Source organism: Protopterus annectens, chromosome 1.part0 (genome assembly GCF_019279795.1).
Source record: "Protopterus annectens isolate FY-2018-M chromosome 1.part0, PAN1.0, whole genome shotgun sequence".
In the NCBI taxonomy this organism is placed as follows: domain Eukaryota; kingdom Metazoa; phylum Chordata; order Ceratodontiformes; family Protopteridae; genus Protopterus; species Protopterus annectens.
The window spans coordinates 1,892,729,815-1,892,755,318 of NC_056725.1; the positions used below are offsets into that span (position 1 = coordinate 1,892,729,815).

General features: G+C 41.6%; 1 protein-coding gene and 1 pseudogene across 1 annotated transcript in view; both read right to left on the bottom strand.

Annotated features, from left to right (window-relative positions):
• Positions 1–25,504, bottom strand: part of SPEF2 (sperm flagellar 2) — a 2,540,087-nt gene that overhangs the window by 2,174,597 nt on the left and 339,986 nt on the right. Inside the window, exon 5 of the mRNA XM_044069998.1 lies at positions 5,449–5,617. Coding sequence (XP_043925933.1) covers positions 5,449–5,617 — 169 coding nt within the window. The remainder of the gene's footprint in view (positions 1–5,448; positions 5,618–25,504) is intronic.
• On the bottom strand, positions 7,147–7,752 carry LOC122801149 (annotated as a pseudogene).

Consider the following 25,504-nt stretch of genomic DNA (forward strand, 5'->3'; position numbering starts at 1 on the left):
AATACAGTTACAGATGATTAAATAAATGTCTCCTAGTGATCCAATCAGTTTCTTTTCTTAGTGAAAAAAATCTCTACATAAATAAATTGTCCTTTAGCAACATTTCTGTTTTCTTAAGCAAACAGTTGAAAACTTATGAAGAGAAACCTCAGAAAAAAACATTTTAAAAGCTGGGTAGGATCCTCCGTCTACTGCTAGGTAACCATGCTAAATTGTCCAGTTATGTTTGTGTTAGGTTGTATGCCTCTTGTAAAAGAAAAAGCATCAACTTCCAGATCACTTTACTAGTCCAGTCTTTAGAGCTTCAAGGCCTCATCTGTACTGTCACTACCCTACAGAGCTTGTTTCTCCACTTAGATATCTTAAGTTGCAAAGATCTCTTACTGCTCAGCTTTGTGCTGTCCTTCAGCTGGTATGTCACCTTCTTCAGTGCATTCACTCAGTAGCTCCTCTCTTATTCTGCATGTCTTCACCATTTCTTTTTGCCTCTCTTTGCATTGTGACCAAAAAGAGGAAAGGGTTTTAATGGCCATTTCTCCCTTCTAATCCTGTGGTTTTGTGTTCCTCATTTGCTTTTACGGATTCAGAATTTGAGATGTGTAACTGTCTATATTCCTCCAATTCAGCAAGAGCTTCCTCTGAGTTAACAAAGGTTTTGACTCCTGGGGTAAAGAACACCTTGAGAATAGTGGGGTATAGTAGCTTTAGTTTGAGATTCAGTGAGCTGCAGGCTTTGAAGCATGGCACAAATTTATAGTGCATCTGCCTAGTACATAAGAAAAGTTGTGGTCGACAATTACACAATTTTCTTATGCCAGCAATGTTTTTCCTTCCTTCTACAGCTCCACCAGTAGCTGTTCTTCAAGTTGGAAAGTTTGCAACTTTATTACTATTGGTATGGGGTAGCTTATTGCTGATGACTGTGTTTAAAAGACTCTGTGTGTCCGATCTATCAGGATACTCTACTACACTATACCAGTCCACTTGTGCAGCAAATCAAACACTAATTTCTTGCAGTCTTTTCCCACAATGCCTTCTGGAATATTGTTAAATCATACATTTCCCTTATTTCCCTGGCTTTTATCTTAACAAGCTTTTCCTTAAATTCTGCTTGCGTTGTTTTATCTTGGCCAGGCACATAGTATTGTCCCCTTCCGACTGCTTCCATTTTTTTAATGTATTCCTTAAGGCAGCCACTCATTTTCAGGACTTCTGCATACATTTTATCTACTTTTACAAGCAGATCAGCCATTGGATTCAGTCTTGCAGGTCTACTTCAAAGTCTGAGCTTTTGCAGTTCTTCCTCTATGTTGTTATTTGTTGGTGTCGCACAACTGGAAATTTTTAAGTTTTATTTCTCTTCATTTCTTTCTGCATTTCCTTGGTCATTTATCTTGTTAGGATGCTTTCCTTCCTTAATTTTCATGGCAAGCATCAATTTAATGCAGAGACAGTTGATGCATTGCATAACACAAGAGTAAACTGTGAATGACAGGATTTCAGTTTGTTTAGAGGAAGTTTAGAACTGAAATGCAGTACTAAAAGAGCGTAGTGAACCCGAAAGTCAAATGGCTATGAAAGAGACAGACAGAGCAAATCTGCCACATTAATGTACTAAAGCCATGGAAACAAGTAGAAGGTCAAGTGGTTAGTTTACAAGTTGAAATTCATACTTGAGATACCAGACAGTCTCTATCTGAAGTATTGTTACAGGAATCCTTGCCAAAAGTTCAAAAGAAGGGAATAAAATATTTCTACTAAGGAATAAATGAGTGGCTTCAGAAATGCCTGGGAAAACTAATCTGACAGAACAAGAGGGACGACACTAGGAATAAACTTAGACTAAAACCTTATGGAGTACTAGAATCATAGAAACAATTAAGAAGTTCAAAATATGTTCAAATTAGCAGTGACAGAAGAGTTACAGAGTGAATGGAATAGCCCAAAAGTACAGTTTCCTAAATCTGACAGAAGTATCAAAGGGAAAAGCCAGCATTAAAGTGTAATGGTCTCTTAAGGCAGATACAGCATTCAATGTACTGAAAAGACCACTATGCTCTGAATCAGTGTAATTGACTCCTGATTTTACTAAGAAATTCACTTTGTATATGCATGCATTAAAGAAAGGTTTAGGAGTAGTACTTTCCCAGAATAGTAAAGGTGAGCAGCATCCTGAGTGCTATATCAGTTGGACATTAATTAATACTTAAAACAGGTGTTCAGCAATGGAAGGAAAGTGCTTAGCTGTGAGGTGACTTGTCATGCCTCATTGCAATGGATGCATAAACAGTAGGGCTGCAAGACAATATTAGGTTGCTAGGCACTATCACTACAGCTTTACCAGTATATTGTCATTATGAACTATGAACAACAGTCCCATGCTGGCTAATAAGAATTCAGATTGGTGCCTATGACTTACAATCAATCTATGCAAATCCAAAAATGTAAATGCTGTTTTTTTTTTGTTTGTTATTTTACCTTGTACTGTATGTGTACAGGTGACTGTTCTTTTTTCATGTGTAAAAGGTCAGGAAACTGTAACTTGTTTTGGTCATGTCTGTAGTTTAACTGCTTCCTGATATGAGGTAAAGAAAGAAGAAATGTGTTTGTTGTGCAAGTTTATGTGTATGAGTTGTGTGTCAGAATATGATAGGTTTAGTTGAGGCTTAGGTGTAGTATGTGTCTGGGTGTGCAATGGAGGGAATTTTGTGAGGTTATTTGCTTGTATGTTCAATATTTTTTGACTGCCTGTGCTTCGCTGATTGTCTTTATTGATAATGTTATACTGATATATGTATGTATACGTATATACATACATACATACGGACTGCGGTGGTGGTGCTGCGGTAGCGTTGTCGCCTCACAGTAATACGTTGTCCTGTTCGATTCTCAGCTAGAGCGTCTTCTGTGTGGAGATATGTGTGAATGGGCGTACCTTCGTTGAAGGTTGTGCATCAGGGCTGGCAACTCGGCATGTAAAAATCTACTGCCAATCATTAGCGGGCCAGAGTTCTGCTGTGGCGACCCCTAACCAGGAAAAGCCGAAAGACACAACAACAACAACATACATACATACACACTTACCATACAGAAATGAAAGAAACTGATAGGCAGAATGCACAAACCCTTAAAGCACATAAAGTTGCACCGAAATGTAAATACATAACTGCGCCCTCATCCCCTACACAAACCCTTCCTTGATTATTCTTAATCTGAGATAACTGCACTAGAGGAATAGCAAACACTAACAAAGGAACAGAAACATGTCTCACATTTTCTCTGGGAAGCAGCAGGCAACAGCACAAGGACATCTACTACATTAAGCAATGATGCCTCAGAAAATGTGATATGAGCAACTTCGTATTAAGAGGGTCTGGCCAATTATCAACAGCAAAACCAATTATAATTTCATCAAGTTTAAGCTACTGAGCAGAAGAACACATCAACTAGCCAGTAAGTCAGGATTCCACAACTCAGGTTGTTAGCTAAATCACTTATAAGCTGCAAGCTCTTTGAAATAAGCATTTTTGCAGTGGACTTCCAACCACATTGAAGACCATATTCCACAAACCCACTGTTACCTATATATACCAACTCCAAGACTGTATTATCACAGAAAAGGAGGAACAGTCTAATCTCTATATATGGCCCTACTCCTCTCTGTCTGTGAACCTGACCAATCAGTTGGCTTTCATCTTGACTAATTAGACAAGGACAATTGATGAGAGAAACTCAACATTATACCTCAAGATGAGCCATCTCTCAAATAAAAGGACTGTACCTAAATCACAGAAATGACAAATATATTGACTTATATTCTTACTTATTTTACTTTGCAAATATCTTAACATATCCACATACTTATCAGTATGTCTACATTTCTTTCACTGAACTCCTCAGTCTCTGCGACTTACCTCTAGCTACAGCAACTATTTCTACACTGATCATTAACAGATTCAAATAAATTAAAATAAATAAATAAATACAATCTCCTCACTTTCTGATGTTAACTCTGAAGCAAGAGTAATCTTACCTTCACTGGATTCTCAAAATAAGAACCATATAAAAACTGCAGCCATATAGTTAAAACTGCTCATTATAATCACAACATATATTGCTGATTGTACTCACCTTGCTTCCCAGTTTATGGATCAAGTGGTTGTTTTGGAGATTAGCCCATTTACACCATTATGAAAGAATGAAACATAAATAAATAGGTACAATAGACAAATGGATTACAGCAATGTCTTTCATTACTAAATGACAATGCTGTCATGATACATAAGTATTTTTAACAGCACAAATCAAGGTAGAACTGTAAACTGTGATATACTGCACTGCCTGATTAATGTCCATTGTGTTCTTCATTTATTTTGCTGCATATACTGCTCCCTTGCCTTACAACTAATTCTGTAATCAGGCCAGAGTTTTTTCACCCTAATTTAATACTTGATACCAAAACTTAAGTCTCAACTTTCTGTGTGTATTTTTGCATTTACTATGAATCATAAGAGATGCAATAGTGCTAAAAGCACAGCACATGTCATTATATAAATAACAACATTGTAATGCACCCATTATTTGATCTTGTTGTTTTATCTAAAGCTTGTAGTACCATAGATAGATAGATAGACAGATAGACAGATAGAAAGATAGATAGATAGATAGATAGATAGATAGATAGATAGATAGATAGACAGATAGAAAGATCACGGCATTCAACAAAAAAGAAAAAACAAGGCCATCAGTGTTATGTACATGGGTTCCTTGCTTTGCTTAATGCAGGTATGAGAATGGATGAATAACAGGCTTACAAACAACAAAATGAATACATTTATGAACCAGAGCACAGAAAAAAAAAACAAATAACAAATGGTGTTGGTTCTTTGAGACAAAGGGATAGACTAATGACTATGACCAAGATGAACTGAGTCTAGCGCAGACATTAGAGGAACAGACTGGGAAAGGAAAGTACTGACAAGGTGCTGTCTGCCTGCCTTTCCATGAAGAGGGGTTTGGGAAGAGACAGGAGGCACGTTTCCTGTGACTGAATCATCAATGGAGATTAGTGACCTGACAACAGCCAGTCACTTGAAAGGGAGCAGTGCTGCTGAGGGGTTACATCACCAGAATGAGTGACTGACTGACAGCCCCTCACTTCACTAACTGCCTACCTACTCTTCAAGCAGTTGCTAGAGCATACACACTGGAAGACAGAATTTAAAATCCCCTAATGGCTGCCAATATGAAAGATGTACTACAGTGAGATCTTAACCCTATAATCATGCAGCACTTTAAGGCACCATGGAAATCCACCAGAGAACCCATCTCCAATATATCATTAAGAAGTCAAGGAATTAAATAGCTTAACCAAACCAAATAGCTATTGTGATTTTAATTCTTGTGTCTGTTCATATATTTTATCATGCATTTTTAGCAACACTTTACCTGATATTCTTCATAATCTTGCTCATCTAGTAGATGGAGTTTCTCTAGTTCAAGAACCTGGTCGGGTGTGGGGTTTGAAGGCAGAGGATCAATAGAGGCTTGCTCGTACAGTGGTTTCCCATTAAAATATAATTCTTTCCATTCTCTCATTAGTTTGGCTGGAATCAAACTGATAAAAGTGAAACAAGTTAGCCACTGATTCATGAAACACAAGCCTCACTCATAATGAGTAATTACTCATCTTACAGCAGTAAAGAGAAAAAGCAAATTAATGTTTACTTTTAAATGTCACAGTGAAAAAGCAACCAAGAAACCAAACTTTGTAAACCAGTTCTGCAGAGACAGTACCCTTGTATGAGTTTCTCACCATAACAGTAGATCCTCAAATCACAGATACTTTCCAGGGTACTTCTTATGCATGGGTATCGTCCTGCAAATCGAGACAGGTTTGTCTAGAATTGAAAGTAGCTCGTCTGTACCACAGACTACATCTTTCCCAACATTCTAAACCATATTGTATATATTCAACATGAGGAACATCTGAAATCATCATTTCTGTTATGCTGCAAACAACACAAAGCAGCCCAAAACTTGCAATGTATTTGCGTATTGGTCTAGGAAGTGTCTGAAAAGGGTCCTATACAGTCCGCCTATGCAATTAACAAACAAATAAATACACAGAACAGTAAGTGGTATAAGCTAAAAAGTAAATAATAATAATAATAATAATAATAATAATAAACACTGCTTAATAAGGAACCAAGCGATCAGGTAAATAATATAATTACTGAAGTCATTTTCAATAGTGGACATAAACCCGCAAAGAGAAAGATACAAAATAAAAGTATTAACATACAATATGATAACTATGACAGCATGATAGAGGAAGGAATAAAGATGACTCTATAGTGGTAGGCATTTATGATTCAAAGATCAATTGTTATGCACACTACCTCAGAGAAACATGCTATCCCTCCTCAACAAAGATGTTTATTTATAATCATGGGTACAGTAACAAGCAGTCCATCAAATGGACCTCCAAAGTGGAGGATGGCACTAAGAGATATCCCATAGAACACAAATGACTCAAAAATTGCAATAACGCTTAAATAATCAGCTAATCTGCAAGGCTTAGTAAATGACTGAATATAAGCCATAACTGCAGATATATTCTGAAATAACACAAAGCTAAGAAAACATTCACTGTGCCTATAGCCCTAGAAGAGTATAATTTAAATACTACAACCAAAATGTTCTTCTAATTGTCATAGCAAATTACAATGTGGTAAGTATATTAAATAACTCTTCTACCTTTTCCTTTTCCATAAAGGAAGCAATAAGTCAAATGGTTTAATGTCCTTAGTCATTTGTGTACAACACCTAATATGTCCATGAAAGCAATGGAACACAGAATAATGTAAATGATACTTTTTACCAGAACAAGATAAGCTTTCCAGTATATAGATTTGCGATTTCAGAATAACATTAGCTTTTCATTGGGAGTTAAAGGTTTGGGTCATAATGAATAGTTCATTCTGGTCCAAAAGCTCAAAATTCTGTATTAGGGGAAATAAAAACTACGTTGGTGTAATAAAAGGTTATTACATCACCTCTGTCTGGTAATGTTTTATGTTAGTGGATCACTCTGGCTTTTTTCTTTTTTTGAATGTCTTTATTGATAATACAGATATCAGATTTTTATGCAGTTATATCTCCCCTATTTTTTATTCTAGGACAATACTGGGAGTGCAATGCTTGCTTAAATGAAATACAAGGAATAAGATCTGGCTTACAGCAGCTGAGAGGAGCACTGTTATTTTTTTTCATTGTACTGAAGTGTGTTCCCCAGTTCTTGTGATCACTTACTCCACAGCAGTGCAGCTGCCTTTGTATATAGTCAATCGGAAGAGTGGCTTCATCTGGGTTAGAGCCCTTGTACTTGTTACAGACTTTATGAATAGACTTATCAACTTCACTTGCCAGCTTTGCTATATAGATGTATCCCAAAACCAATACAACAATCTCAGTGATGAAAACAAGCAACGGAATGGCACAAATGTAGCCACTCTACAACGACTCTCACTGATAGTGGCACATCAACCGATAAGGTCAATTATGAACAAAAGTGTACCAAAATTAATAGTGCTGGATCATAGTGCAGATGTTTTCAAAGAAGTAATCAAAGTCGTCATAAATGATGAGGACATATGCACCAACGTAGCACAGGACACCTGCTACAGCCCAGAAGCTTAGATTGAGAAAAACAAGAACTGTCTTTGAAGAAGTAATGCCACACCGTCCCATGATAGAAGCTCAAATGGTCTATAAATCAGGAGCACAGCTAATGATCACACACTCTTTATGAGCAGCATGACGTTGTGTAAGTTGCACTTATTATGACAGTAGATGTTCAAATTCCTCCACTACTGCAGTAGCCTTTTGGCTATATACAACACAGAGCTTCACAAACCTCTGGAACCCTCCCACACCTTTACTCTGAATGCTGATGAGTCAGCCCAAAGGAGGCAAATCAGCAGTCAAGAGTGAAGAAATCTTCAGGACTTTCTTGCTCAAAAAAAGAAAGAGAGAGAAAGACTGCACTCATCCTGAACTCATGAAGATATAACATTAATTCAAAAATGTATATACTAACAACTCACTATATACAAAAGAAGGGAGGTGGCAGGAAGGTGGGTGTGGCTACTGCAAAAATGAGGAATTTGACTATCTACTTTTATGATAAGAGCAACTTTCACAAATGTACCATGTTAATTATCTTACTGATGCAGTTGCCTTTTGATTATCAAAGTCTATCCAACCTGGGAGCAGGAAAGATAAGAATCCAGGAGACCCTGGAGAATGGTCCTAGCAAAGCCAGTGCTAGATCTAGAAAAATAATCCAGTTTGCTATGGTTTGTAAATGTATGTACAGACAACCATGTGGCTGCATCTACAATGCTTCTAGAGTCAACCCCTTTCCAATATGCCATTGAAGATGACATGGCTCTAGCAAAATGTGCCTTGAGACTGCCTACAACTGATTTACCATAGTGGGTATGCCAAAAGGTAATAGAAGAAGACAACCACCCAGAGACAGTCTGTTTGATACAGGCTCTCCCTTCTTTGTCCCATCATAAGAAATAAACAACCAATTAGCTTTTGGAAGGACTTAGTTCTATTAGGATAGTACCTGAACTGCCTGTGCATGTTCTGAGGATATGGATAAAACACAGAGAGACTGATGGCTTGATTCAAAATAAATTCTGAAACAACTTTGGGCAAATATGATTTGCCCTTAATGAGACTCTACCTCTATGGAATACCAGATATGGTTCACCCACCATGATAACTTGCAATTCAGACACTCTTCTTGCAGATGTCAGAGCAATAAGAAGTACAGTCTTCTATGTGATGAACCTTAAATCCACCTGACAAGCTGGTTCAAAGGGAGACAGACACACTAAACTTTTCCAGCAAAAAACTAGGATCCTAATAAGGAGCCACTTATTTTCTAGGAGGTGTAAGATGTAAAAAAACCATTAGGAATTGATTTACTAAAAACACAGAAGAAATTGGAGGATCCATAGGCAGACATGCTGAAATGGCTGGAAAATGTAACTTGACAGACTGAGGAATAAGACAGGCGAGAAGAAGTAACTCACATAAATATTTAAGAACCGATGGTATATAATCCCTGATTGGACCCTGGGTATTGGCTAGGCACCAACTAGAACATCTTTTCTGCTTGTAATATAAGATTTCATAGCAGCAGGTTTTCTTAGCTCATTTAGTATATGCTGCAGGTCTTTATGAAAGAGATGCCCAAAACCAATCATAATTAAATCATGAAGACAGTAAGTTGAAGTTGTTTGAGAATGGAGTGTATCACACTCCACTTGTCATATGTAAGTAGGTCTAGTCTATAAGGAAACTTGTGGTTCTTGCCCATATCCAATTCCATAAAAAGGAAGAATAAGAAGTTATGTACCTACCATAATGTTCCATGTTAATTGTCTTCTTCTCACCTTCTTTCTTGCTGGTTGGGTTCGGAGCCAACCTTCGGCTCCGACTCGGCCATTTTCTAAAGCTCAAGAGCTACTTACTGGCTCAAGGCCACCCTATATCCCACAATGCCTGGCGCTAGACCCCCAGATCTCGTTTGGGAGACCTAACACCATCATAATACAAGAGGACAACCATCCCAATAGCAAAAACTTCAGCTACAGGGCTGAAGAAAAAGATAGAGAACATAATCGGTAAAGACTCAGCCAGTGACAAGACCCATAGGAGGACTCTTCTCGATCCATCTAGGCTAGGGGGATGGAGGGTGGGACGCAAGAAAGAAGGCGAGAAGAAGACAACTAACATGGAACGTTATGGTAGGTACATAACTTCTTAATGTTAAGTTGTCTCTCTCGCCTTCATTCTTGCTGGTTGGGACAGCGTCCCTAGTACCTTAGTCCTGGGTGGCTCATCGGAACAGACTCTTGAGCACAGTGGAACCAAAATCAGCTCTGCTCCTAGAGGCCAGATCCAATTTATAATGTGAAATGAATGTATGAGGGGTGGCCCATGTGGCCGCTGCACAAATGGCTTCCATAGGTAGTCTTGATTGAAAAGCTACCGATGTAGCTAAAGCCCTAGTAGAGTGGCCTTTAGGTTTAGCAGGGAGTTCTTCATTCCTCAACTGATAAACAAGGGTAATAATACAGGACAACCACCTGGATAAGGTTACTTTAGACACTGGTCGGCCCTGCTTACCCTCCGCATAGGACAGGAAGAGTTGGTCTGATTTCCTTATTTGCTCAGTCCTATGCAAATAGAAACGTAATTGCCTATGAACGTCCAACTGGTATAATTTGTGTTCAGCTTTGTTGGAATAATTTGGAAAAAGACTTGCAGATGGATGGATTAATTCAAATTATTTTTGGAGGGGACCTTAGGAAGGAATGAAGGATTAGTCCTGAGTGAAACTCTATCCTTATGGAAAACTAGGTAAGCAGGATGAACACAAAGGGCTTGAAGTTCAGAAACTCTCCTCACTGAAGTAATGGCCACCAAAAAGAGGGTTTTCCAAGTAAGCAATTTCAAGGAACAGGAAGCTGCCAGTTCAAAGGGAGGCAATATCAAGGAAGCTAGGATACAATTTAAGTCCCACGGAGGTGGGGGATCTCTCACTGGAGGCCTGAGCAAGATTGTTCCTTTCAGAAAGGTTTTGCAAAGCTTATGGGACATGATGCTGGTTTCTGAGAGGCCCATATGGAAATTAGAGATTGCCGCTAGCTGAACTCTAATGGTGGCAGAAGAGGAGCCCACTTGAAAAAGTTCTGCTAAAAAGTCTAGGACATTATGGACAGGGGCCGTGAAGGGATCTATATTTCTAGCCTCTGCCCAGAAAGAGAAACGTTTCCACTTACTAGCATAAGTCTTCCTGGTTGTAGGTTTGTGCAAAGAAAGGATAATCTCACGCACTGAATGGGAAATACTGGGAAGCCTGGCTAAGGTTGGAAGTGGAGCAACCAAGCAGTGAGGTTGAGAGACTGAAGAGATTGATTCAGCCTGCCCAACTGATGGATCAAGAGGTCCGGAACTGGGTCCAGATTCCAAGGCTGCTCTAGAAGGTGACGATGCAGGAATGGGAACCAGATTTGTCGAGGTCTGTAGGGGGCAATGAGGATCATCCTGCACCCCAGCATGGTAGCTTTCTGAATTAGTTTGGGAATTAGGGGAAAGGGTGGGAATGCATACAGAAGTCCCTGGGGCCAATCGTGAACTAGAGTATCTCTGGGGGAGTGTCCGGGAAGAGGGAAGAGAGTGAAGAAACTGTCGCACTTGCTGTTGAGAGGAGTTGCGAAAAGGTCGCAGCAAGGCTGACCCCATTTGTGGAAGATTTTGTCCACTACTGTCCGATTGAGAGACCACTTGTGAGGCATGAGAATAGCTCTGCTTAGCCTGTCCGCTATGACGTTGGACTTCTCAGGGATGTGCGTTGCTGTCAGAAACCGTTGAGAGGAGATTGCCCACTGCCATAGTCTGAGTGCTTCTCGACATAGGGGATAGGACTTGGTTCCGCCCTGCTTGTTGATGTACCACACTACAGACATATTGTCTGTCTGAATTGCAATGGTCCCAGTGGGTAGAGAGTTCTAATGAGCTTGCAACACTAAAAGCACTGCCCTCATCTCCAAGACATTTATGTGCAAGTGGTATTCGTGGGGTTGCCAGGTGCCCTGGACAGTCGTGCCCTGAAAATGCCCCCCCCACCCGATCAGGGAGGCATCCGTGGTCACCGTGGCAACTGGAGGAGGAAGGACAAATGGTCTGCCCTGGGGTACTGATGGAGAGACCATCCACCAAGCCAAGTGGTCTTTGCATGATTGTGCAATTATTATCTTGTGAGAAAAAGGAAGTTGTTGAAAGGACCATTGGGTGAAAAGCATCCACTGGAGAATCCTCATGTGAAAATGAGCCAGGGGAACTAATATCGCTGCTGCCATGAGACCCAAGGTTTTTAGGACGAATTTGGCCTGAATCTTTCTGCATCCTAATAATACCTATACATGTCGGCGAATGTCTGCCACTCTGTCTACTGGAAGTCTTGCAGACAGATCTTCCGTATTTAATCTTGCGCCTATAAAGGTTAAAGACTGACAAGGCGACAATGCAGACTTTTCGAAATTTATTGAGATACCTAGGTTGGAGCATGTTTGGATGGTATAATCCCTGGCTCTCAGCAATTGATGTCTGGTGGTAGCAGTAAGGAGCCAGTCGTCTAGATACGGAAACACCTAGAGTCCTGGCCGTCTCAGGTGAGTGGTAACCACTGCCATGCATTTGGTGAACACCCTGGGGGCTGTGGTGAGACCAAAGGGCAGGGCTCTGAACTGGTAATGACTGGCTCCCAGCCGGAAGCAGAGAAACCTTCTGGAGCGCCTGTCCATTTTGATGTGTAGTACGCATCCTGAAGATCTATAGAGCACATCCAATTGTCCTGACCCAAAAAGGGTAGAATGGACTGAAGTGTGACCATCCAGAACTTTGTTCTTTGAACAGACTTGTTTAGTCTGCTGAGATCCAAAATGGGTCTCCAGTCCCCTGTCTTTTTTGGTATCAAAAAGAACTTTGAGTAAATTTCGGATCCTTGCTGGTCTGCTGGGACTTGTTGGATGGCCGTTTTTTTTAGCAGTCTTGAAATTTCTTGTACTGCCTGTTCCCTTAGACTGGGTGGAACATCTGGGATGGGGTTGTTTGATTTTAAGGGGGTGTGGACAAATGGGATTTTGTCACCACCGGATATGATAGACTGTACCCATCTGTCTCGAGTGATGAGACACCAGGCTTCTGCGTACAGAGACAACCTTCCCCCGATTGCCTCCGAAGGTGGACAGCCAGGCAGCCCCTCAGGGGTGCTGGAAGGGCTTGTCAGAGAAAGATTCTCTGCTGCCCTGATTATGCGGACCCCCTCTGCTCCACGGGTGGTGTCTGTTGTTGTTTCCATCTCTGCCTCTGGAGGGAAACTCACCACGTGTGTCAAGTACAGCTCCCTGGGGTTTCTGTAACCACATCTTTCCACTCTTCTGACCCTTAGGGTATGGTCTAGAGGGAGTGGAAAAACGGGCTCCCACGGCAGAGAGATTCTTGCCTTCCTGCTCACACCTGGTAAGGGTATCTTTCACCTGAGGTCCAAACAGAGCCGAACCATCAAAAGGGGTGTTGGTGAAGGATGCCTTGAAGGGATCAGCGAAGTTACATACCTGCATCCAGGCATGTCTTCTCAAAGCAACGTCTGTGCCTGTGGCCCTACTCACCCCATCAGCCGCATACGAAATGAGCCACATGGAGGAGTTGATGATAGAATTAAGAGTCGCCAGCTGGGAGTTTATCTTGTCTTGAGCCCACGCAGCTGATGGATCTTGCAGGGCATCTCCAAGCTCCTTGAGGAGATCTCTCTGAAGATGGGTGAAGTGGCACAAATAATTCAGCGACCACATGGAGAAGGTCGCTGAGGAAAACATCAGCTTCCCGTATCCATCCATCATCCTAGACTCTTTATTAGGGGGATGGACAGGTACAGAAGTGTCAGCCAACTCCTTTTTCGTTGCAGCTGCTACCACCATGGCATCAATGGGGACACCCTTAGTCAAAAACTGTTTATCTTGAGGGGTCGTAATAAACTTAGTGGGCCTGCAGGGGGTTGGTTCAAGTGTATCCGGAGCTGACCACACCTTCCGAGCCACTACTTCCATCAATGGATCAAAGGGCGGAGACACCCAGGAGGTGGAGGGGTGAGAACCAAATGCATCCAAGTATACCGACTCGTCCTCAGAAGGGTTAAGGGCAGACCAGTTCCCCCTCTGCTTAAGGATTTCAAGGATGTCTGAGAAAGAGACATCTTAAGAGAGGGATCTTGGGGACCCTTCCGAATCCTCCAAGTCAGTATCTGATGTGACAGACTCTGGGGAGTCAACATGTTTCCTCTTACATTTCCTCTTTCGAGGGGGCTCCTCTGAAATCTCAGGGGAGGCCTCGGAAGAGGAAGATACACCCAGTCGGGTGACCTGGAGTGTTTGATCCCCTTGCTTGGGGTCTGGAGGAGGGGCAGAGACTGAAGCAGGCACCCTGGGGGGAGGAGCTGAAGGGGCTGATCGAGGTGCAGACTCAGAATTCAGCACACTCCTCATGACTTCGAAGGTGCCCTTGTCAGGCAGAGAAGAGGGCCCCCGCTCCGAAGAGACAGGAATCCTCTCCGGCATCGAAAGGGACGGCTCCGAGGCTGATGTAGGAGTGGAGCTTACCTGCGCCGAGGCTCCGGGTGGGAGAATGGGGTCGGACAATGGTCCGATGCCACTTGCCCCCTCAGAGCCGACGACGAAGTCTTGGCACCCAGATCCCTCCAAGGACGGAACCATTGAAGAAATCGGAGCCAATGAAGGAGCCGAAAGGGGAAGCATCGGTGCCGACATTTCTAGGATCCGAGCCCCAACAAGCTCCAGCTCCGAACTGACAGGAGGATTCAGAGGAGGAACTACTTCAGAAACAGGAATAGCCACAGCCTGATGAGGATGGCTAGTTAACATTTTAGCCAGGGCCTGCGATTTGAGGAGTCTACTAACCACTCTCTCCAAGTCATGATCGGATAGCCTTGAGGACCGAGAAGAGCGAGACTGATGGCTCCGTTCAGACTGTAGCAAAGGCGATCCCGGAGCCAAGTGAATCAACTCTAGGGATGGTGACCTGGATCGCTTACGGCTCCCTAATGGCTCTGATGCCAAGGTCGGAGCCGAGAGAGATTTAGATACTTTGGTTCCGGCCGGAACCAAAATTGAAGCAGACGCTCCACCTGGCAATGGCTCCGTACTGTGAGTCGACGGCTTAGTGGGCTTAGGGGTTTTCGCTGGCTGAGACTTTGCCGGAGACCCCTCGGGTTTTAGTAACCCCCTGAGAATCAGCTTGTTCCTATGCTCCTGCAGGACTCTCGGACTAAAGGCATGACATACAGAGCAAGAGTCCTGCAGGTGTAGGGCACCTAAACAATAAACACAAGACGTGTGACCATCTGTCAAAGACATTTTCTGACAGCACGAGTCACACTTCTTGAACCCTGATACTTGGTATCCTTTGACATGTTACAGAAAAAAGGAATACCGATGGATGAATGTTAAACTAGTGCAAACAAAAAAACTCACACACACACACACACACACACACACACACACACACACACACACACACACACACACACACACACACACACTAGTCCCACACCTTCATACAAAAAACTAAAGGTATCAATACTAACAAAAACTAAGAGACTATTATCTTAGACTACAAAGGCTAAACCCTACTTCCTACTGGAACAATTTAAAAGGGAAGGGGATAGCCTCTAATTTAAACGGCCTACTTAGGGAGATGGGGGGAGGGGAGAAACTCTCTAATTAAAAACGAGTTTCCCAAGGGTCAGAAAACAAAGGAAAAAGTAAGACTAATCTACAGTACTCCTCTAATTGAACAAGAAACTTGAAAAATATACACTAAAAGTTCAACTACTAATATTACAAAAAGATGAATCCGACCTGAGCCAGTAAAGCACAACCTCGTAGCTGAAGAAGAAAACGAGATCTGGGGGTCTAGCACCAGGCATTGTGGGATATAGGGAGGCCTCGAGTCAGTAAGTAGCTCTCGAGCTTCAGAAAAGAACCCAACCAGCAAGAATGAAGGCGAGAGAGACAACTTTAACATCCAGTGTTACCTGGACCAAAAGGGAGTTGCCACAATGACTTTTGAATCTGCAGAATTGCTCAAGATATAACAAGAAAGAGGAGAAATGCATAAAGGAACATTCCCTTCCAAAGGAATGAAAATGCATCTATTTTCCAGGCTTGCTTGCAAGGAGCTCTACAGCAGAATTTGTCCAGGTTTCTGTTTTGAAAGGAGACAAACAGATCTATTTGAGATGTTCCCAAAACTGGATCAACTCTTGGAAGACTCTCTCATTCAACTTCCATGCATGAGTGCATGTCTTGGTCCTGCTCAGCTTGTGTGCAACTGTATTTTGCTCTAACAGAATGTAAGATTGGAGTAAAGGCTGCTGTATTGGAGTACAGACTGCTGCAGTTCTACCTCTCAAGCCATCATGGCTAGCCAGCCTGCACAAAGAATATAAACCGATCACTGTGGTGTTGTCTGTATATTATTCTGAGATGTCCATGGACCAAATATGATTAATCAATTTCAAGGCATGGATCACAGCCATCATCTCATTGTCTTTTATGTGCTTTGTGTGAGGCATTGCACAGGCCTTTTACCTTTATCCCCATAGACACTACTCACCAAGCAATATCTGAGGCATCTGTAGTTACAGAATAACTTAGATTATGAGGAGAGAAGGGGATACTGAATTTAGAGCCATTTGCTGTCTCCTCCAATGCAGCTCCTTTTGACAAACCCCAAAACTGGAATCTGAAATTTCAGAGAATAAAGATGTTGAGTCCTTGTTATTTGATTGGAGAAGCTCAGGAAAGGTTCCAGATAAAAATCTACCCTCTCTTATGTAAATAACAAAAATCCTTTTGCTAAGAGGTGTCTAGAAGGCAGCCCTAAAACACAATCTGTCAGAGTCAAGGAGGATTTTTGTACATTTATCTAAAATCCTAGACTGGTAAGCAGAGATTAAACTCATGGTAAAGACTATCGACTTTTGGGAAAAGACTTTGCAATTATATCATCTAAAAAAAGGAAATATGTGAAAGCCATGCAGTCTGCAGTGAGCTATCACTGGAGCTAGATACTTTATAAACACCCCTGGAGCTTTAGATAACCAAAAGGCTAATGCAGAGAACTGATAATATAACTGAGATGCAGAAACCTTGAGAAATTTCTTTTAGGTCTAGTGTTACCGTGACACTCAAAGGAGGAATGAGAAATAACAGAGTTTGAAGGGTCAGCATTTTTAATTTTTGGTACTTTCACATACAGATTGAGAAAGGAAAGCTCTAGAACTTGTCTCCAAGAAAGCACTCTCTTTGGTACCAGAAACATTCCAGAATAGAAGCCGTTACTCCTTTGATCTAAAGGTGCTCGTTCAATGACTCTTAGAGTGAGAAAGTGATGAAGAACCTGAGGAAAAACTCTGTTTGGTACAGAGTATAGGAAGGGATTCCCCTGTAAGAAAATATTGTATTCAGTGAAACCCTCCTGAACCCCTTTTAGCACCCAAGAGCCTGAAACAAGCTGATGGCAAAGGAGAATATACAGAGACAGTTTCTGCGACAAATTCTGAAAGATAGGGACAAGGTGGGAGGGTATGGGAAACAGAATGCTAGCATAGTCATTCTGAAGTATTAGACTCTCCCAATTCTGGAAAAGATCCTCATTTTTTGTTGCTTTTGTTCCCATCCTGTCATCTCTTTCTTGTTCCCAGTTTGCCTTGCGTTGGCAGGGATTGCTTGTTTTGTTTTCGGCACTTGAAAAACCTTAGACAATCCATGAATTAACATCCCTCTTTCATCAATTTGTTTGAGGACCTGAGTAACAAAACTGCCAAAACATTCTCTTAACTAATGCAGAATTCAAAATTTTCAGACTTTACTTCATCAGCAAGCTTTTGGTTATGTACCCTTGCAAATATCCTCAAAACAGTAGCAGTAGCCCTAGACACAGTATTTGCACAATCATACACACTCTTCAAAGCATGTTTAGATACTTGAGAAAGATTAGAAACAATAGAATTCAGAAAGGAGCTATCCTCTGAAGGAAGTGATGTAGATTATACTCTCCAAGTGTCTGCAAAAACAGAATACATTTCCACCTGCATGTCTGGTAGTTAAGAATGTTATAAGCTGCAGTGGTAGAAGAGAAAATTATCTTACCAATTCTCTTCAACACCTTGCCTACTTTGTCCACTGGAGAGGGGTTGCTATTAACTAACAGTCTGCTGTCAGCTGACAAAAATGCAGATATAGCAGCTGGATCTGGTCTAAGTTGAAAAAACAAAAATGTATTAGTGTGAGATACTTTACGCAGTCTATCTGCCTTCCTGAAAACTGAAAGATGAGAATCATGATTATTACAGTCAGCATTAAACACATCCTCCAAGGCTGGCAAAATGGGAGGGATGGTGTAGAATGAGGTATACCCGCTTGTAACATATCATATTCCTCAGTTCAGGGGGAACATCCACCTGTTCCCACAAAAATACCTGAATCATCCTGGACGCAGTCTGAGAGAAAGAAAATTCCTTCAAAGTAGATGAAAAGGACCAAGTTTCCTCAGAGTTTGTGTTATGAGCTTGCAAATCTACAAGGGAAGAAGGCCTGTCTCTGTCTAAGACAGAATTCTCAGACAGATTTTCCTCAGGTATTTCTTCAGAGAGAGTGCTCTCAATTAAGGATTTCTGAGCACCAGGATTAACAGCCTATAATAATTGCTTGGCCAAGGTAAGAAAAAAAGAAGTTATGTAGTTACCATAATGTTCCATAAGTGTTGTTAATCTTCATTTATCCTTGACCTTTGGGACACAGTTCCAATCTTTGGAACCGGCTCAGCCATTACACAGCTTCAGCAAACCAAAAACTCTCGGGCTACGACTCTACCCACAATACTCCCCTCCAGATTACCTCAGATTGAGTTTGCAGCTACACAGAATGACAGAAGAATATGTATATGGAATTGAATAGGTATGTCCAAGGTCAAACAAAATTACCAGGACAACTGCCTGATCCTCCAAGAAAATCTGCAGGAGGGGGAAGGAAGGTGGGGTGCCAAGGATAAATGAAGATCGACAGCACAGATGGAATGTTATGATAAGTACATAACTTCTTTATCTGATGTTGTCAAACTTCATTTATCCTTGACCTTTGGGACAGAGTCCCCAGCTACTTTACATCTTGGTTGGCCTTATGGAAGGATATTCCTGACAACCATAGAGCCAAAGGATGCTCTTCCCCCTGGAGACCAGATCCAATTTGTAATGAGTGATAAAGGTATGCAGAGTAGCCCATGTTGCTGCTGCGCATATTCCATCCATGGAAGCCTTGGAATGGAAAACAGCAGATGTGGCTATTGCCCTAGTAGAATGTGCTCTCACTGGCGCTGGTAATTGGAGATTCTTTTTATTGTATAAGAAAGTAATATAGTCTCTTAACCACCTCGACAAAGTGACTTCTGAAACAGGTTTCTCCAAAGATGGAAGAGAAAAGGAGATAAATAACTGATCCGATTTTCAAAATTCTTTAGTCCTGTTGAGACAGAAACATAACTGACTGTAAACATCCAGCAAATATAAGCAATATTCATCTTGGTTAGAAAATTTTGGAAAGAAAACAGGTAAGTCACTGGTTTGATTAATATTAGTTTCTGAGACCACCTTAGGAAGAAAAGATGGCTTGGTTCTTACAGTAACCCTATCCTTATGAAAAATCAAGTATGGGGTTTGTGCTTATAATTTGGAAATCCTTCTGGTGGAGGTAATAGCTATGAGAAAAATGGTCATCCATGAAAGAAACTAATTGACATGTAGCCACTGGTTCAAAGGGGGAAAGTACCAAACAATGTAAAACTAAAGTTAGATCTCAAGGAGCTAGAGGGTCTTTAAACAGAGGTTCCAACTGCAAGGCTTCCTTTATGAACACTTTACACAGTCTATGGGAAATTAGTGAATGGTCTTCGAAGCCATTGTGAAAATTGGAAACACCTGCTCGTTGAACCTTAACAGCTGAAGCAGATGCTCCTTGTCCAAAAATCATAGCTAAAAACTCCAATACCTTTTCAACTAGTACAGAAAAGAGGTTAAGACCATTATTATGCACCCAAACAGAAAATCTTTTCCACTTGCTGTGGTAAAGTTTCTTAGTGGAAGGTCTATGGGAAGCCAGTAAATTTTTTTGAATGGATAAGATAATTTTTTCCGCCTGGCAACTAATGGAATTGGAGGAGCCAAGCTGTAAGCTTGAGGTTCTGAAGTTTGGGGTGCACCAGTCCCTGTGGATGAGACAGAAGATCCAAAACTGGGTCCAGAATCCTCGGACGGTGAATTAGATGAGGCCACAGAAAGGGGAACCAGACTTGTCAAGGCCAAAAGGGTGCAATGAGGATCACCTTGCTTCTCAACCTGCTGGCTTTCTTTAAGAAAAGAAAAATCAGTGGGAAGGGGAGAAGGCATACAGTAGTCTTGAGGGCCAATCGTGAAGGACAGTATATCTCAGGAACTCCCCTTGAGGGGGAATTAGGGCAAAGTAGCTGCTGCATTTGTTGTTAAGGGGTGATGCAAAGAGGTCACAGCAAGGCTGGCCCCAACAATGGAAAATCTCCTTTACCACTCTGAGATCGAGCAACCACTTGTGAGGCATCTGCTCAGTTTGTCCGCTATTACATTCCGGCTCCCCAGGATGTGCATTGCTATCAGAAAGTAGTAGGAGGACATCGCCCATTGCCACACTCAACAGCTTCTTGACACATGGAGTACAACTTGGCTCCACCCTATTTGTTGATGTACCAGACTACTGACATGTTGTCTGATTGAAATGCAATCGTTCTTAGAGAGAGGGCAGTTTGGAAGGCTTGCAACACTAAAAGCACTGCCCTCAGTTCCAGAACATTGATATGCAGATTGGCCTCCATTGGGGACCAAGTGTCTTGGACTGTTCTTCCTACCCCATCTGGGAGGCATCTGTGGTCACTACAGCCTTGGGTTGAGCAGGAAAGAAGAGATGGCCTAAAATAATTTCCTAGGTTTCCATCCAGCAGGGTAAGTCCTTCTTGCAATGACTGGTGATTAAAATTGGATGCGTCTCTGGATGGGTTAGAATGGACCACTGGGGTGCCAGAATCCACTCTAGTAGCCACATGTGAAATCTTGCTAGTGGAACTAAGGTAATGGTCAGTGCCGTGGACCCTACAGCTCAAAGGACTAGAAGGGCAGGAGCCTTGTCATTGGAGAGAATGGCCTGCACTTGGAATTTTATCTTCTGTAGCCTGCGAAGAGGAAGGGAAGCTACACAAAAGATGGTATTCAGATGAGCTCCTATGAACTCTAGAGCTTGAGTGGGATGGCTGAGATTTTGATTGATTCATTGTAATGCCCAGATGAGTGAACAGGTGCAGAATGAAATCTGCTGCTTGAAGCAGTAAATGCCTGGTGGGGGTATTGATGAGCCAGTTGTCTAGATAAGGAAACACCCAGAATCCGTGCAGTCTCAAGTGAGTTGTTACTGCTGCCAAACACTTGGTGAACATCCTGGGTGCTGTGGTGAGGCCAAAGGGTGGCACTCTGAACTGAAAATGACTGGCTTCTAGCTGAAAGCAGAGGAACCTTCTGGAGCATTTGTCCATTTTTATGTGGTAATACATGTCCTGAAGATCTACAGAGCACATCCAATTGTTTTCCTCTAAAAAGGAAAGGATAGACTGAACTGTGAATATCCAGAATTTGCTTGATGAACAAATTTGTACAGAAGGCTCAGATCTAAAATTGGTCTGAAGTCCCCTGTCTTTTTTGGCACCAAAAAAAACCTTGAGTAATATCCAGATACTATCTGGTTTGGTGGGACTTCCTGGATGGCTCTTTTTTTCTAACAGCTTTTGAATCACTAAAATTACTTGATCCCTCTGATTGGGTGGAACATCAAGGAGTCTTCATTTTTGATCTTGGAAAAAGAGTGAAGGGAATATGGTAACCTCTGGCAATGATCCTCTACACCCAAGTATCCAACGTTATTTACCACCAGGCTCTTTAGTGCAGAGAAAATCATTCCTTGATTGATTCCAGAAGTAAGCAATTGGGATCCTTTTCAGGAGTGCTGGTAGGACTGCCAAGAAAAAGAATCTCTGGAACTCTGATTTTTGCAGGCAACCTCTGCCATGGGGTTGGCATCTTCCATTAGAGCCCCCCCCCTCTGCCCCTAAGGGAGCAACCACCATGTATGTCCTGAAAAGGCCCTTGGGATTTTTTGAATCACATCTTTCCACTCCTCTGATTTCTTGAGTAAGATCACTGGGGAGCAGCAAAATGTATGCCCACTGTAGTTAGGGTCTTTCCATCTTTCTTACACCTGGCTAGGGTTTCTTTGACTTTGGCACTTAATAAGGAAAATCCATCAAAAGGAGCATTGATGAAGGAAGACTTAAATGGCTCCACAAACTCACACAAGTCCATCCAGGTGTGACACCTTATGGCAGCATCCGAACATGCTGCCCTCATCATCCCTTTGGTTGCATGTGCAATGAGCCTCACGAAAGAGTTGTAAATAGACTCCAGGATGGCTAGCTGGGAGGCCACTTTATCCTTATCAGACACAGCTCCTGCTAGGCTTATCTGATAACTCCTTGATCAGATCCCTCTGGAGCCTAAATGTGCTATAAAATTCAAAGATCTTAAAGAGAAGGTCAGTGATGAGTACACCTGCTTTCCCAATCTGTCAAATGCTCTGGACTCTCGAGTAGTGGGATGAACAATGGAACTCTCTTCAACTAGTTCCTTTTTGGTGGCTGCCACCACAACCATAGCATCTACTGCTAACCCCTTAACCAAATGCTGGTGGTCTTCTGGAGCTGAAAGCATTTTGTTCAGTCTCTGGGGAATTGGTTCTACTGAGTCAGGATCCTTCCAAGTCCGCTCTGCAATCAAGTTAATAAGATCATTAGTGGACGGGGTCACCCATGAAGTAGATGGGCAAGCACCAAAAGTCTGCAAGTACACTGACTCCTCAGAGGTAGGGTCTCTGGGCTTCCAGTTACCCCTCTGTTTCTGAATCTCTAGAATGTCTCCGAGGGAGGCGTCTTCTGGGGGTGACCAAGGGAAACCCTCTCCATCAGTGAAGTCTGTGTCTTCTGTAACAGATTTCTCAAGGAGAATCTAACTGTTCCCTCTTACACATCTTTTTTTTGGGGAGGCACCTTAGTGGGAATCTAGGAAGAAGAGGAGACCCTGTGCAGGGGTATCTTGCAGCTTAGGTGCTCGCTGTCAGGACATGGAGGCTGGTGGCAGCTCTGGGCAAGAAGGAGTCCTGGGATAAAACTCCGATATGGAAGGGGCCAGCTGAAAGCCTGCAAAGGCCAATGCCCTCTCCATTACCTGGAAGGCAGGCTCACTCGAAGAGGAATGGGACCTCAGAACCAAGATGGATAACCCTCGCAACCGAGGTCACACCCTGCTTCAAGAGACCTGACCCTGAAGTAGGAGTCAAGGTTGAGCCCACATCAGCCTAGATTCTGAGAGCCAAGGATGACTGTGAATAAACAAACTGGAGTCAATCCAAAACCCTCAGACCAGACAGCAGAGCTACGGCCCCAGGAGACTGTTAGTTCTGAAGGAACTGAGGAAGTCAAGGCAGATCCTGAAACCAAAGGGGAAAAAGCTGTCAGCACCAGAGCAGCTGGAACTGGAGGGATTGGAGTTGTAACCTCTAAGCCTTCAGAGGAGGTTAGAGGAGAAAGATTTGGTAGAGTTCTGGGAGAAAACTCCCCAACTCCAAAAGGGAGAGGGGTCTGGGAAGAGACAGAAAGACCCCTGGCCACTAGGAGCTTATCCACCAACCTCAAGACATCAACTTCTGTTAGACTCCTGGAAGAATGGACAGAAAAGCCTGAGGGGGGTCCTGGTCTGTCAAGAAAAGGACTCAGTAGCTGTCCCACAAAGGGGTCAATAGAGGGTGAATACCTTGTCCTGAGTGTGGTAACTATGTCTGTTTTCAGCACCAATGGAGTTTGCAATATTTGTGGAAGCATAGTAGGTGGAGTCGGTACCGAAAGGAAAGCTGAAGATGTCGGTATTGATGTGACTGGCACCGAGGTCTGAGGTACCAATGTAGACAGTGCCAAGGTTTCCTGACTTTAGCCTTCAGTTCCGCTGAAGTAGTGGGAATGGAAGACTTATGCTTTTTTCCTGCCAGAGCCATAGGAGACATTAGCACCGGTGACTTTTCTTAAGACCAAGATCAGATTTAGAGGGGGGCATGTCAGGCTTGGATAGAGCCTCCTCAAAACAGGACTTATTCGACCTTTCAAAATTAATGCTTCCTTTCAACTAAGGCCCAGTTACTGAATGCCTGGCAAATAGTACAGCCTTGGTGAAGATGAGTCAGGCCTAAATAATACACACAGGAAGAATGCCCGTCAAAATTGGACATCTTCTGTCTACAATCCTGGCACTGTATAAAGCCAGTAGTTCCTTTTAATTTAATTTATTTTAATTTAATTTAATTTATCAAGGATTTGATAACTGAAAGGGCTCATTGAGTTTTTGCATGAAACCTGGCCATGAGAAAGCAGCTAAGACCTACATTATCTATAGTTAGTTGGTTATTTTTTTTTTTATTTTTTTTTAGTAATACCACTTATCATAGATCAAGGGTCTCAGACTATCAAAGTCCCTCTAACATTCTAAAGCTATGTTATTGTACTGCAAGATGGTTAGCAAATAAATATAATCAGTTACTTTATGTTTCACAACAAGAGAAGTTGGATTTAATAGCAATAACTGAAGCATGGGATACAACTAATTTATTCTTCCTGGATATGAGATGATTGAATGTCTTAGGACATATATACATGGAGGCAGAGTTGTAATTTTTTTAAATGACAGTTTAGTTTGCACACTTAATGAATGTAACACTGACTTTACAGACTATTTCAATTGATGCACATTCCTTTTCTGGATCAAATACTTTTAAGATTAATCTGTTCTTACAGAAAACCTTCAATGGACTGTAACACTCACAAATAATGTATTAAATATTTGCAATTACAGTTTGGACATAGCTTTGTTGTTTTACTTGGTGATTTGAATCATTCAAATATAAACTGGTTCGATTATTCATCAAGCAGGAAAATCCAAAACTGATTTTCTGTACAATTTACTTCAATTTGATATGACTCCATTAATTTGTACTCCTACTAGAGGTATTCAAATACTAATTCTCTTTGTGATAAACCAAACATCACAAGCTGAAAAAATTATTGTGGGTCCACCATTATACAATTCTAACCAGTGTTCAATTACAACTAGTATTTTGTTTGGTCCTATTTTACAATCAAGAGTTATTAGGAAATATCAGTATCATAATTTTGACTTGATGTATACAAATAATTCTATAAACATAAATGACTGTCACTGTTATCAAGTACTGATAAAGATGGAGGTTATTCCATCCTATAATCTATTCTGAGTAACGCTATGGATTTACTAATTTGCAATAAGGTGTATAAAACCCGCAAATTTCCTTACTGGTGGGACACTGAGCTGCATCAAATAAATAAAAGAAAGAAAAGACTACTTTACAAATTAAGGGAAAATTAATTCATATATTAAATCCAGATTAAATGTTATTACTAAAAAAACATGGATTTATTAAATAGTAAAAAGCTTGAGTATAAAAAACATTTATCACCTTCAGCAGGCTTAAAAATTCAGTTTTATAAAAATATTAATTATGTTACAATGAGTATTGATTCTATTTCATCAACTGTTGTAGAAGGGGAACTGACAACTGATACTTATAAAATTGTTGATCAGTTTAATAATTTTTTTTAATTATCACATTCTAGGTGTATAATGGCTATT